Source organism: Amblyomma maculatum, chromosome 6 (assembly GCF_055883805.1).
Source record: "Amblyomma maculatum isolate TAMU_Amacu chromosome 6, ASM5588380v1, whole genome shotgun sequence".
NCBI lineage: Eukaryota > Metazoa > Arthropoda > Arachnida > Ixodida > Ixodidae > Amblyomma > Amblyomma maculatum.
In genome coordinates, this window is record NC_139349.1 from 130,853,340 (window position 1) to 130,868,834 (window position 15,495).

General features: G+C 44.1%; 1 protein-coding gene across 1 annotated transcript; it reads left to right on the forward strand.

The window, feature by feature from the left end:
• The first annotated feature begins 549 nt into the window (after positions 1-549).
• LOC146186743 (neprilysin-like) lies at positions 550-2,616 on the forward strand. The gene has a single exon (XM_084608106.1). It carries the CDS (start codon positions 550-552, stop codon positions 2,614-2,616), a length of 2,067 nt encoding a protein of 688 aa, XP_084464232.1.
• The last annotated feature ends 12,879 nt before the right edge of the window (positions 2,617-15,495 follow it).

The following is a 15,495-nucleotide window of genomic DNA, read 5'->3' on the forward strand; positions in this document are numbered from 1 at the left end:
CTTGCAGTTGGGGACTCAAGTAAATGGAGCAAGCTATTCCACTCTAACTGCAATCGCGCCGGCATCATCGCCAAGGCCTCTCCCTTATTCCTCCAATTAACCTGGTCGTGTGCTAGCTGCATCCACTTGACCGCTGTTAACTTCTTAATCTCATCCGCTTACCTAATTTTCTGCCACCCCCTGCTACGCTTACCTTCCTTGGGAATCCAATTGGTTACTCTTAGAGACCATCGATTGTCCTCTTTTCGCAATACTTACGGTGCCCATGTTCATTCCCTCTTCTTGATTACCACTAGAATATCTAGCACTAGAGGATAAACTTTGATCTGCCCATCAGGAAGCGCACTGACGTCTACTGCTAGCAGGCACATAGCATAGCTTGAAATTTCATTTGGGCAAGGCATGAGAAATGTTGGAAGCCAATAGCGTGCTCTGTTCATGTTTGTCCTTAGATTTACATTGAACAATCAATTACACAGCACGACATGTATAGCAAAAAGTAACAGTGCTATTTGGCTGTGGCCGATCACGCTTGTGCAGCTGACCGAGATGTGGCCCTGGCAGCTGTTCCAGCAGCGTCTGCTTCGGCAGATGTTCGCCTGCGGCTCCGTGTTCGGCGTGGTCTTCACCGTTTTGACTGCGAGCTTTCTTGCCTACAAGGGCAGCTTGCCGGGCTTCAAGGCATACGATATCAGGACATGCGAATCCCTCGACTGTCTGTACGTGGCCGAGACAATAAGAGCCTCGGTGAACACGTCCGTCGACCCGTGCCACGACTTCTACGAGTTCGTATGCGGCTCTTACAGTGAGCGGGCGGCGGACCAGATGCTCTCGCTCTCAGACCGCACGGACAGCATTTTCAGAGCTATGTTGGGCGCCACAATCGCCAACAGGACGACAGCGCCAGAGTCTTCGGCGGCTCGCAAAGCGAACGCCCTCTACAGCTCGTGCCTCGATGTGGTCGGCAAGAAGCAGTCAGACCTGTCCATCCTCACTAGGTTCTTGAGTGACCACGGCCTAGACCTCACCAGGTTAGATGGAAGTGACACCGCTATGGAGATTCTCTTTGAACTGTACTTCGAGTACGGCATCACAGCTGTCTTCGCGTTCAACTTGGCTGAGTTCTTCACTAAAGATTCTAAGCGCGAGCTCTTGCTCCGAGTCGACAAAAACCTGCTTGTCTGGTTCAAGTTGCGCTCGTCGTTGTTAAAGCGAGAAGTAATGGCGAAGTACATGGCCGTGTTCCTGAAGCAGTACGGGGGGCAGATCGTGGCAATATCGGAGAAGATTTTTGTCACAGAAAACAGGGCGCATATGGCAATGGAGCACGTATCATCTGGGCTCCGTAGCAACGGCTCTGATTTCTACTTGGTGCAAATTAAGCACATCGGTGAGTTAACACCCAATACGATTACGGCCGAAGAGTGGACACGGTTGTTGCTGAAGTATGCCGGTGCTCTGTACACGGCTGACGACACAATTCTCTTGGAAAAACGCGCTGCGGTCTACCTGCAAACACTCTACGCAACAATCGGATCACACGGAATCAAGACCCTCATTGCCTGGAACGTGATTCGAACCTATGCCGGGTACGCCGACAGCTCAGTGGCGACTTTCCTCTACGGCGACAACTACGAGTGGGGATGTATAAACCGAGTAGAAAGCATCATGCCGGTTGCCTTCCATGCCCAGCAACTTTTCACCGTAGTTCCTTCTGACAAGGCGCAAGCGGCATACGACGTTGCGGTCAACATCAGGGAAGGCGCCCGCCACTTGCTCTCTGAGTCAGCTTGGCTCGACAGCCGCGCCCGAGCAGTGGCCCTCAACAAGCTGGCTCGCATAGTTTTCCACATAGGTTACCCAGAGGACCAGAGCACACCGGCAGCCTTAGACGCCTACTACGATGATCTGGCCTACCCGTCGGGGCCATTCCTGGCGGCTTGGTTGAACACTTCCAGACACTACCTTCGCAAGCTGCTTGACAGAAGCACCGGTCTCGAGTTCGCCGTGAACAACATTAACGCCTTCTATAGCGTCGGATCCAATCAGATCGTTGTTCCCGCGGCCTTTCTTCAAGCTCCAATCTTCATGGTGCATGGGCCAGCTTCGTTCAACTACGGAAGCCTAGGCCACGTAATTGGCCACGAGATCATGCACGCATTTGACGTGCGTGGCATCAACATCGACGAACACGGTTTAATGGTGTCTTGGATGTCGCCTTCGTCACTGGCGCATTACAAGAACGGCGCTCGCTGCGTAAGGAAAGAGCACGAAAGCATTCTCGCCTCACGCTCTATGGTTCTCGAGGATGACATGGACTCCGAGAACATCGCCGACTTCGCAGGAGCCCACGCGGCGTACGAGGCCTACCGCAGCTTGTCGGGGGAAGACAGGTTCGTTCGGGCACCGGGACGATTTTATCCGGAGCAGCTGTTCTTTATTGGATTCTGCCTGAAGTGGTGCGAGCGCCGTTTTTTCGGCAGGAGGACGAGCAGATATGCGCCAGGCTACGCAAGATGCGTTGTGCCTCTTCGCAACATGAGGGAGTTTTCCAATGCCTTTCAGTGCAAGCGCCACGCCCGCATGAACCCGGAGCAGAAATGTTCCTTTTGGTAGACACCTTCCTGACGACAAAAAATCCTGCGAGGGTTTCTAACCAAAAACATGACACGGATGTTGTATGAAATCTTACCCATAGTATATTTATCTATTTCCTTTTTTATGCATAGTCCCCCATCCCCGTTAGGCATTACAGTAAGGGGGGGGGGGGGGAAATATATAACCAAGCAAAATAAAATCGTACATGCGGGAAATGTCACAATTCTTTTTGACCATACATGACAGTAGTGCACACTTTCAGCCTCAAAATCGCGGAACACGGGACAGCTATACTTTAACACTGCTTTAAAACAAATAACAATAAAGGTGGCTCCAAGGGAAATAAAACCTTAAACGTTCAATGCATAACCGAAATTGTCATTACATAAAATAGAAGCCACAGAAGCTGGCAAATTATTCCACTCTTTCACCGTTCTTGGAAAGAACGTTTAAGAGAATTAGTTTTGCATTGAAATGGTCTAACCTTTTTTGGGTCGTCTCTCTTTGCGATACATAACATGGAGGCTGAAGGTTATTTTTTGATGCCAGTGCAATCGTGAAATATCTCATTTAGTTAGGGTGGAGATATTTTCTTCTGTGGCTCAGCTCTTGTCATCCAAAGCTTTGCTGAGCACTTTTCACGCTCAGATTCTTACTGTAATTACCTAAAAAGAATGGCCACTTCGGCTCTGGACAAGTTCAAGTTTCGTTCTTAATGCTACGGTGTCGGGATCCCATACAGTGTACGCATACTCCAAAATGGAGCGAACCTTCTAATAATATTTGGTTCACAGGAAGGGAAAGGCGCAGTATTTGTCACACTTGTTTCTGTGGACACCTGAACCGCGCCGTAAGGGTGGGGAGGAAGGTGGGAGTGAAAGTGGAAAGAAAGAAAGAGGAGCCGTAGTGGAGGGCTACGGAGTAATTTCGACCACCTGGGGATCTTTAACGTGCGCTGACATCGCACAGCACACGGACACCTCTTCGTTTCGCCTCCACCGAAACGCAGCCGCCGAGGTCGAGTTCGAACCCGGGAATTCCGGACAGTAGTCGGGCTTCTTACCACTGTACCACCCCGGCGGGGCACGAACATCCTAGAAAGTCTCTTTCTGAGAACGGGGAATGGTTTTGAAGTACGGTATAATGCATTTTTGCACTTTTCACCACTGTGTGGTCAACGTGCTTATTCCAAGGCAAATCTGATTTAAGGACTACATCTAGGTATTTAAACTCAAGCAGAATTTTCATTAACACACCGTCGATGCTGTGAGAAAAGTCAGGCGGCTGATCACGTCTTGAAGCAGGCATATGTAGGGTTTTGTTCAAGTTAATGTCCATTTCCCACATTCGGCACCAATCTACAATTGAATCAACATCTTTTTTGTAGATTCCTGCAATCAGTGTTTCATATTGTTCTATACACGACATAATCGCCCGCAAACCGACGCACAGTGCAGGCCACTCTGTCAATATCATTTACGCAAAGAAAAAGCAGCAAGGAACCAATCAAAGTCCTGAGAGACTGGACGTGAAATCAGCGCATGCGGATTGTTAGCCGTTAAGGACAAGTACTGCTCGAGAAAGGACGGTTATTCCGATATCCAGGATATAACCTTGCTATCCAGTTTGTACGCATGGAGCTTTTCTATCAACAAATCATGCGGGACAACATCAAACGCGTTACTGAAATCAAGAAAAACACAATCAATGCTGTTTCCGTCATCAAGAGCTGCCGCTCTCACATGAACAAACTCAGTTGACTGACGCATGAAAAGCTATGGCGGAAGCCATGTTGAGAGTTATCCAGAATATTGCATCTCTTTACGTGAGCTATGATGTCAGTATACAAAATGTGTTCACGTGTTTTACATGCAACACCTTTTAATGAGATCGACCAATAATTAGAAACATTCCTGGAACCGAATATATGTATTAGAACGACCCGGGCAGTTTACCAGTCTGCGGGGAAAGAAGTACTTAATGATTTTTAGTACGGGATAGTAGAGGCAAATTATTTTAAGATACCTTGGACTTCAATATTAATGGAGGGTAATAACTCATTTACACATTGTCTGTCGAGAGGGATGTGACGTGAGATTCTGGACGGAAAACAGAAAAAAAAAAAAAGAGTTCAGTAATTCGTCCTTTTCTGCATCGTCGTGTATGATCGTATAGTCGTATTTCAAAGGCTATATATGGAATACTGTTAACATTACTGAGCACGTGCTTACAAAATTCCTTAAGATTACGTTTTACCATTTTCTCAAGAGCTTCAAGAAAGGAATCTTTAGGCTGTTTAATTTTAGCTTTGATACACGCAGCTAAGTCACTAAGCTTCACCTTATGTTTCACCTGGTAATCTTATAGCGCGATATTTTCGGTAAGATTGTCGCTTATTTTGGATAAGAGCCCGCAACATGCGAGTCATCCAGGCTTATCATGAGCACGCTTAGGGGAAAGAACACGCGAGGGAACGAATCTATTCATCAATTCGGCAATTTCCTGCTTGAAAGTGCACCAAAGATCTTCAACGCTTGAATCTTCATTTATGGTTTCAAAAGTTGGAAAATATAATTCAAGGGTGGTGGTCTTCTGCAGTAATCTGCTTTGCTGTGGAAAAACACCTGTTGTGGTTTATGACGACTGTAATCTTTAGTTGCTGAGTTAACATAGGAACCAACTACTTGGTGATCGCTGACTCCGGGGATAACATGCGTATCTGAAATCATATTGGGTGAATTGGACAGAAGTAAATCTAATGTGTGTTTACCACGTGTAGTTTCTAAGACACGTTGGTCAAATGCGTACACTTCGGTAAGGTTAAAAATTTCGGTATATAATTGACCACCCAGTCCTGACCTAAAGTTACTGGCATTCCAATGGATTTCTGGCAGGGAAACATCACCAGCTATAATTAAATTTCCACACCTGATAGTAGAAACAGTATCCTTAAATGATGTGAGAACATCTGCGTGTGTATCTGGGGGCTTTGTAAAAGCACCGACTGCAAGTCGTTCACCATTTTCGGCGAAATTTCACACCAGACGTTTTCAACTCTGCCGGTTTCAACTTGAATATTTGACGAAGTTAGGCTGGCATGAACAAGGATAAAATGCCACCGCCATTGGAGTTTCTATCTTTCCTGTAGAAGGAATGGCCTGCAGTAAATACTTCGTGATCTGAAATGTCCGTGCAAAGCCACTATTCTGTTCCGACTACGATATGTGACCGAATCATGTTTGCATAAGTGGAAATCGTCAACCTATAGCTTTTTATACTCCTGCAGTTTATAACCATTAACGTTAATGAACACTTGTTAACGTGTATTAGGTGGTCATTGTTTAACCACTTGCATTTTACCATCATCGCAGATGAACTTTACTCCATCTATATATAAGGAATCATATTTCAAGTCTACCTTGCTCTTTGAATGACTGTTTGCTTTCGCGCACTCCCACAAAGAGTTTCTTTTGCCGTGAACCGACGCGGGAAAGTCTTCGGAGATGCTCACATTCGAGCCTTTAATTTTTCGAGCATTATAAATGACAGCCGTTTTATCTTTTACAGTACGAAAATTTGCGATTACGGGCCTATTATGATCAGTAAAAGGTTTAACCATCATGTGTGCCTTCACGACATTAACGTTTTCAATTCTATGTTGGGTACGGCACAGGTTGACCAGCAAGTTTTTCGCAGTCAGCAACAGTTTCCTGTCTCTTCGATTCACTGAATAAAAAAAAAAGGTAAATTGTTGCGGCGATCACGGTTATCAAGTATTTTTAAGCGGGAAGAGGGAGCTTGTATCTGGGATTGTTGGTGGTCGCACTTTTCTTTGTACTGTTGCAGCATTAGATGCAGGTTATCAAACGGCTCAAACTTGTCATTTAGGTACGCACTTGGTTGAACATGTCTCCAAATTGTGTTTCCCCAGAAGTTTGTTTGGTTTCAATTCAGGTTAATTTCACCATTATGCTTTCCTGACTGGTGACCACTTTCTCTAATTTATCTGCGTTCCTTGAAATAAAAATAAAAATTCAGTGTTTCTAAACAATACGAAACGTCTGACGTGATGTCTAACTACTGCGAGAGTCACGCATGCGCTGAAATAGCACGTGAGGTGGAACAGGCAGAGCATGTAAACTAAATTGTACAGAAGGAAGACCAACCTGCGTCAACAGAAGAAACTGCATGAATCGCAGCACCGACATGTTGCCGGTTCCACGCCCCCCGTGTCTAAACACCGGTGGTCTATACAATCTTGCTCATAGAATTTGCAGCGAAGTCGCCTCATGTGCGTCGCGGGACGTGTGTATTCGTTTCCTTTTTTTATCGCTACTGTATTACAGCATTTTTTATTTTGTTTGACTTGCTTATAACGTCATGTCTAACGCTGACTATTGCTTGATACTGAGAAAGCGTTAGAAAGCTTCCCCGCAGATTAACTGTGCTAATATTGGCACAGTTTTACGAAGAACTTAGTTACGGCTCGCATTCAGCCGGCGTGATAGACGCCGAGTTAATTCGAACGGGCTTCAACTCTGTTATTCACTACGCAAGTGTCCATTCATCGTATGCATTGAAACACTGCCACGTCGAGCGCTGCTTAGAGCCGACACAACAAAGCACCTGTACCCCCCTCTTGCCCATACGTCATTCATTCCATCCATTCAGTACATAAGGAGCGAAGCACACTGCGATATTATACTGAACCGAACGTGTTTTCTCAAAGCGACCCCCGCGCCTTCACATCAAAACATTTCTCGCTCCAAGTTTTTCCAGCAAGTCCCTTTGATGACGCTGTAGCCTCTGCGCCGTGTTCTTCGTAAAACTCAGCGCCTGTCCAGTCTATTCAAGCCCATTGACCAATTAGTGCGCCAAAGTTATCATTGAGCAGCGCTGCCTTTCAGTTGGCCACTATGGCGGCGACAGCTCGGTGACCGGTGCGCGAAAGCGAATGTGTGGGCGCAGGCTGTTAATTTGATATCGCAGCCAATGAGCGGTCCATCTGTGCCGACGGTATCCGATAATGAACCAAGTGCACACCATGTGCGACGTGGTATCGCTACGTGAGGCATCACGTATAGCAGGCTTTGTTCCAAACTTGCGCACAGGTCTATTTGCATCGCCAGAGAATGAGAGCACCTCAGTCTGTGATGCGCGTGTCTTTGAAGTTGCGTTCCTGACGAACGTTGCAGCTGCTCTGACCAACTACGCAGTTTCCTCGGTGGAACAACGGGAACGTCACTAGCCTAAGTTTCGGCTTGAGTTTTGCGGCACCATGTAACTCCAGTTAGGCATGGTTACTGAAAGTGGTGCTATAGCATAATGTTTTCGTTTTAGTCGCAGTTGCTACAATCCTTCGTTATGCGAAAATGAAGAGGCTGCCAAATAACTGTCTCCAATCCAAGGATCTTTCCAAGTATGCTTTGACATGAACCGAACATATGGAAGAAAGAAAAAGGTTTTTATGGAAACTTTCCAAGGTAATACTTCAAAGGTCTTGAAAGTTTACGTATTAACAACTTGCACATGTTGTCGTTCTCGAAAACAACGTCCATGAGCTTTCAAACGCATTGCGCTCGTGAACAAACCCCTTCGCCTATACTGGCCAAGGATCCGATTATTGCCCACAGACAGTCTCGCCTTTGTTTCAAACACACACGCAAGAACGAATACTACAGTACTATTTTTGAAACTGTTCGTGAAGCTAAGATGTCAACATAAGGTAAGCATCACCTGAGACGCATTTTCTAGACTGCTATCCTTGGGGATTGCCTCAGCATCGATGTATATATATAGAAGGGGATCCCGCTTTCTAAGGTTTCTCCGTTAGGCATTTACTGGTTTGGGATACTTCGGGCAATCTCTAGTGCTTGCTTAAAGAGCAGTTGAAGCAGTTTTTGAATTGGTTGGTTGGTTTGTGGGGTTTAACGTCCCAAAGCAACTCAGGCTAAGAGAGACGCCGTAGTGGAGGACTCCGGAAATTTCGACCACCTGGGGTTCTTTAGCGTGCACTGACATCGCACAGCACACGGGGCGCCTTGCTTTTCGCCTCCATCGAAAAGCGGCCGCCGAGGCCGGGATTCGATCCCGCGTCCTTGGGAACAGTAGTCGAGCGCCGTAACCACTGCGCCACCCCGGCAGGGTAGTTTTTGAATTAAACGAAAATAAACAGGTCGAATCTGTGGAGGCTGATGCGAAATCATGCCTAGCTGTTTTGCGCTAGTGTTTAAATTGAAGCCGTAATCGTCGAATAAAGCTGTTTCGGTGTCCATGGTTCTCTGCAGCACATGCTCCGAAGTAGGCACGCGAATGATGACGTCATCCGCAGAGGTGATGCGCTTCCAACGCATAAAAACACTTACACTGAGGAAGAAAAGCAAAAGTGAAAGAAGTTGACAATGGGGCCTTGTTTTGCGACATCGGGCGACTCAGAAAAGTAATTAGACGAAAGCAGTTTCAATTTGAAACGACACCCGTAATGACGTTAATGTCAAGTTTTTAGCATTTATGCTGTGCTATGATAAGATGCCTGAAGATTGTCGCGACTTTAACAGTTTATTAGATTATATTTTTAATTCACAGCGCAAAATCACTTCGTCAGCTTCATCTGCAGATTTCATCTATTCTAATGCATGCACCTTGAGAAATTCTTGAATAAGTGTTTGCGCTTACATATAAGTGAGTTTGAGTGTAAGCTTGATGCAGGGTGCATTGTTGGTACAAAATACTAGAGAGTGACAGAGAGAGAAAGAGAGACTAATTGTAATGATCCTTGTCTACCGCGAAGATGATAGTAACCATGAGGGTGAGGATGCAGGTGGTGATAATGAATAGTAGCGTAATAATGATGCTGCATTTAGTGATAATGATAACGATGGTAGTAGCGACGCAATGACGGTGCATTTAGGTGATAATGATGATAGTAGCGTGGTTAGTCCTAAAGAGGGGTTTGCGCCATTTCCGCGCTTATAAGCGGACTTAAGCGCAGTCTTGCAATTCTTTCATTTGTCGGCTTATGTCTATAACAATAAGATTTACACGCCCTGTGACATACTATGGATGATTGTATAAAGCAACGAAGCTAACATAAGCAAACTAACAAATATTTTGAAATATTTACGCTGTACTGTACACGTGCTAAGTTATGTGAAAGCTGCCACCGTTGCGTCTGATGTCTCACGGCACTACAACTTCCGGTTCCGCCTCCAAGCTTGTTGGAGAACTTTTTAAAGGCAGGTTTCAATTTGAGAGCATCTGTAAATGTAACCTGACAGCGAGCATGAACTAAAGCAAGACTGGAAATGATTAATGTGTTGTTAATGCTGCGCAATTTCTTTTGCCCGACGGTATGTACCTTGAGAAGATGGTAAATAGTTTGTGAGATTTTAATTCTCGGCTTTGAAACATATACAAGAGAAAGGTATTCGGACTATATTATTCAAAAGCGCAGCGCTAATTAATTTCGGCACAACACAGAATAATAGCATACTTTTAATCGCTTTTATCAGTTCTGAGAAAAGTTCTCCCATTTACGGCTAGGCGTTGCTGCTTAACCAGAAGCAGCTTGATTTCATTAAGATAACTTGCGCGCCGTCTCTCTTTATGTATTGTCCACTCCTTAAAGAAAATACTGAGTAAGCCAGTGCTCTTGTTGTACCTCCGCGATATTCAACAGACTGCCAGACGAGATACGGATACTGAAAAGTAAAAAATCCTTAAAGCTCACCTAAGTACGCTTTCACGGGATTTTAATCTGAACAGAAGTAAAGTTAAAAACAATACAGATGGTTTAGCTCAGTTAATCACGTAATATAATGCAGTAGCAGGGTGTTTCGAAAGGATTGTGCTTACTGTCTCGATTATTGAACTTTATTTCGCTGTGTTAACAGGCGGCCATGCTTCCAGACCCCACATTGCATGCGCGCTGCAGCACTAAAAGTTCTGAAAGCACTGCAGAATCTGCACTGGAGTAATGCGAAAGGCTGACCGTTGCTACTGCCCACGGTACATCGCGCGCTCCTCGTCGAGCACAACGAGCGTTTTGTATGTATGTATGTATGTATGTATGTATGTATGTATGTATGTATGTATGTATGTATGTATGTATGTATGTATGTATGTATGTATGTATGTATGTATGTATGTATGTATGTATGTATGTATGTATGTATGTATGTATGTATGTATGTATGTATGTATGTATGTATGTATGTATGTATGTATGTATGTATGTATGTATGTATGTATGTATGTATGTATGTATGTATGTATGTATGTATGTATGTATGTATGTATGTATGTATGTATGTATGTATGTATGTATGTATGTATGTATGTATGTATGTATGTATGTATGTATGTATGTATGTATGTATGTATGTATGTATGTATGTATGTATGTATGTATGTATGTATGTATGTATGTATGTATGTATGTATGTATGTATGTATGTAATTTTAAGATGCCGGCAAACGACGGTTTAAAGCCTCGTGACGCTGGCCAATCGTCGACCCGGGGTTATGCCCTACTCTGCATTACCTCATTTTGGCCTCTTTGTGGTGGTTTGTGAGGTTTGTACTTTTCGACCGCACCCCGGGCCGGCTGACGGCCCATAGTTGAATGTCCTTGTCTGTACTTTGCACAGCACTTTGAAGTTCCGGTGGGTATGTCTTAGAACCAGAGTTTTGTAGAAGCATCAAACTTCACCTGTTTTCTATAATTGCTTTACAGGAAAGGAAAGGCGCAGTATATGTCACACTTTCTGTGGACACCTGAAGTCCCTTGTAAAGGTTAAAGATTCAATCGGCTTCAGACATCGGTTTTTTGCGAGAATGCGGATTGTAGTGCTGCAGCACTAAAAAATGACAAGTTCTCTTTCTTGCTTACTCTCACGTTTTGCTCGAAAGGAGAGAAAGAGAGATAAATTCATATTTAGCAGGATCGTTATATAAGCCAGCATTACGTTGCCTTAACAGATGACCAGCAGGTCATCTGGCGACATCATAAGCGCTCGCTCTTTAGGATCCAGTTTTGTAGTCCGAGTACGAGCTGCGCTGCGTGGTCTTCAATTATCTGGAAGCAGCATATAGCCTAATTTTGGAATTAAGGAAAATTATGTTATTCTCAGGGATCAATTTCGTCATTGTTCTTCTTTTTCCCTCTGCCCTTTCTGCAGCCTCAAAAGTTAGTGCTTACCCGTCACTTCTTCGTCAAATGATTATCCAAATGTAATGAAAACATTTTACTCGTTTTTGTTCACTTCGGCAACTGTCTTTTATCCTTTGTTTAATTTATGGGACCCTTTTAGACAATAATAGCAGATCATCGCCACCTCCTGGTAAGTATTGCCCAACAACTCACTGTTGGCTTTGCACGCCCAGGAGGGATCACGAATACATAAACAGTTTTGTGAAATAAATTGACAGTAATAAAGCTATATTATCATTGTTGTTGTCACGTCAATTTCACTTGTGAATTTTTGTATTTGTGCTCCGTAATTCGTTTGACACTTCTACGTGTTTTTTTCTTCAATATTTTAATTCCAAAACTGTGTAACAGATCGATTTTGAATGAGCGCTACTGCAGTTGTTCACAAGACTTCTATGAGGAAAAAGTTGCCAAATAAAAATGCAGTTAGCAACACACAAATTTAATCCTCAATTTACGAAGATGTAAATTACTCTTGTCTAGCCCTGTTTATTTGGTTTATCTAGATGCCTCAAAACTCGTGCACTAAACATTTCCAGCTGTGCAATGGGAGATATGATCTCGTTTCAATCAAACCGCCAGGACCACTAATTATGAGCGTGAACTTAAATAATAAATTTTTTGAATAACCAATGCGACCTTCCCGTTCATACTAAACTATACGCCTAGTCACATAAAGGAAAGGTTAATAGCGCAAAAATACACTCACATAAATATCGACTAAAAAAAAATAGGCACAAATAGACACACAAGACAGGCTATTGTCTATTTGTGCCTATTTGTGAGTGTCTTTTCGCGCTATTAACCTTTCCATTATGTGACTATGCACCAACTAGCCCAGCAATCAGTTTTAATTGACTAAACTATAGGAACTACTCGGGGTACTTATTTTGCATATTATGAGGTAGCAAACAGCGAACACTCTTATAACTTTATATTTGAAATCTGCTGACAAGAAACCAAGAGAACCAGACCCAAATGTACTTTGCGTAGAGATGTCACTGAAAACTTAACAAGGTCTGTGCATCATCCCCTTTCCCAGAAGCGAAACATCACGACTGCGGATAAGCGATGAAGGGTCAACAAATGAATCTGCGCGTATGGGCATGAGTAAAATGGCGAGGGGACACCACGTGACTCTACTTAGGTCCGACTTAGCTTCATTTGCCGACACTTTGTTGCCTATGCGCAGTCGTGACGTAGGCTGCTGGAGTGCTCTAGCCTTGTCAAGGTCTCGATGGGTACGGCCAGAATGACCAATCTGCCACTTGTCTCATGCTGCCTTCTTTGCTGAACTACCTCGGCCTGCAGGTGGAGTCAGTCCAGATTAGCCCAGTAGCGTCTCGTGATGGCAAAAGGCAGTCTCTGCATCTTCTGTCTGGAACACTATGGCGGCAGAGGTCAGACGTCTCGGAAGGACGGCTCCGAGCCTTTCACTTTTCGCCACTTCCCTGTTGGGCGTACCGTGTTCATCAGGAGGCCACCTAGCAAAATACGTTAGCTGCACTGGAAATGTTTTAGCTTTTGTCTGAACCGGGCCGTAATAAAACTAAGAAAAATGAACATCTTGGAAATATTTTCGTAAACACCTGTCTCAAGAGATTACAATATAGTGCATATAGCCCATTTTTGTTGCTCTAGTCTTTTATTGCAAATCAGCGTGTAATATATATTTTACAGCTTCTGTGGTGTGTAATGTGCGTAAGTAAATCGTTTTATCATCATCATCATCATTATCCAGACTATACCCACTACAGGCGAAGGCCTCTCCCATTTTCCTCCAAATAACCCAGTTCTCTACTAGCTGCATCTACTTGACCCCTGCGAATTTATTATAACCTCATCCACCCACCTAATTTTCTGCCACCCCCAGCTACGCTTACCTTCCATTGGAATCCAATTGGTTACTCTTAGAGACCATCGGCTGTCATCTATTCGCCCAACACATCCTGTCCATGCCCATTTCTTCTTAATTTCTTTTAGAATGGCAGTAACTTGAGTTATTTCTCTGGCCCACTCTTCACGCTTCCTATCTCTTAATGTTATCCCTACCATTTTTCGTTCCATAGCCCTCTGAGTTGTCCTCAACTTAAGTAGAACCCTCTTGGTTAGCCTCCAAGTTTCAGCCCCATAGGTGAGTACAAGTAAGATGCAATTGTTGTATACTTTCCTCATGAGTGATACCAGTAAGCTCCTAGTCATAATGTTTGAGCGCCTTCCAATGCGCTTCATCCCATCTTATTCTCCTAGTTATTTCCCTTTCGTGGTCCGAATCTGCGATCACTACCTGTCATAAGTAGACGTATTCGCCTACCTCTTCCGACGCTACGCTGCCTATTTTAAACTGCTGTTCTTTTTCCAAGCTGTTCAATATTATCTTGGGCTTTTTGTATGTGTGAGTGTAATATGCATTGTACGTGCAGTCATCCTAGGAAAAATTCTTAACGCAATGTTGTCACTGTTGCCGGAGCGTTATCAAGCTTGCTGTGCACATTTTCGCCCTCCTTTTTTTCACCATGTACCGCTCGTTTGGTGAAAATAAAATTGATTGATTGATTGATTGATTGATTGATTGATTGATTGATTGATTGATTGATTGATTGATTGATTGATTGATGAGATCAATGGATCAATCAATTGAGCGTGTGCTTTTGTTTTCTTTTTTCGTTATCGATTTTTTTCGCTTTGTTATCGCTATCGAAATTATCGACTTCCAGTCGAAATTATCTACTTTCAGTCAGTCGATAATTTCAACCTTTACTCCGGCATACCACACAATATAACTAAGAATCTTTCCGCGCACTCTTTTGGCGCTATGTCACATGCCTGCTATGTCGCAGGCTTGCTAATGTAGAGTTGCTATTTTGCACCAGTCTCAGCAAGCACCCAGTACTGCTATCATAGATCGCCAAACCTGGCCTCTGCCAAAATATCATCACAGAAATTGCTTACCTAAAAAGTTTGTAGAGGCACACTGGAAGCACATTTTAACACGCTAGCCTTAAAGGCTCTGCAGAGAACCTGTCCTTGTCCCCGCGTGAGAGAAAGATCACGAGCGTTCCTCTGCCAGGTGGTAGTTGGCAGGTGACATGGCCGCGCACTGATTGGTTGCCAGGTAGTGTGACGTTACGAAAGCACGTGTCATGACTGAATGTGCAAGACCTGCCAACTGGGACTGCACGTTTGCGATGGGTACTAAGCTCAGGACACTTAAATCACAAGATATGCACGAGTCGCTTTGCTTCGTGCAAACGCACAACCCTGACGATACATTCACGTTCTGTCATTTGTTAACGTGCGCACCTTTCTTGCTTGTACTAATTTCTTAGTGCATCAGCGCACACATTCCACATTGAACGCGTTTTTCATCACCACAATAATAAGGTATTCACCACAACATAGAAAGAAAGAGTACATAACGGGCGCTTACTAGCAATGTTTAATCGGGTGAAAGCAGTCGGAACAGCCTTCTCGGCTAATGCCCACGCGTACAAAGCATCAGGGAAACACCACCAATCTTATCAAAGCAGGCGTGACAGAAATGCTTGCTCAGTCCCCAAAAAAAAATAACTGAAGTGTCACTGACTCAGTTTGAACCTGCATTTTTGATTATCAAAAAAAAAAGTAAACAGGATTCTAGGGCTTCGCGAGCCGTCTGGTATCTGCCTCTACCTAGCATTATCACG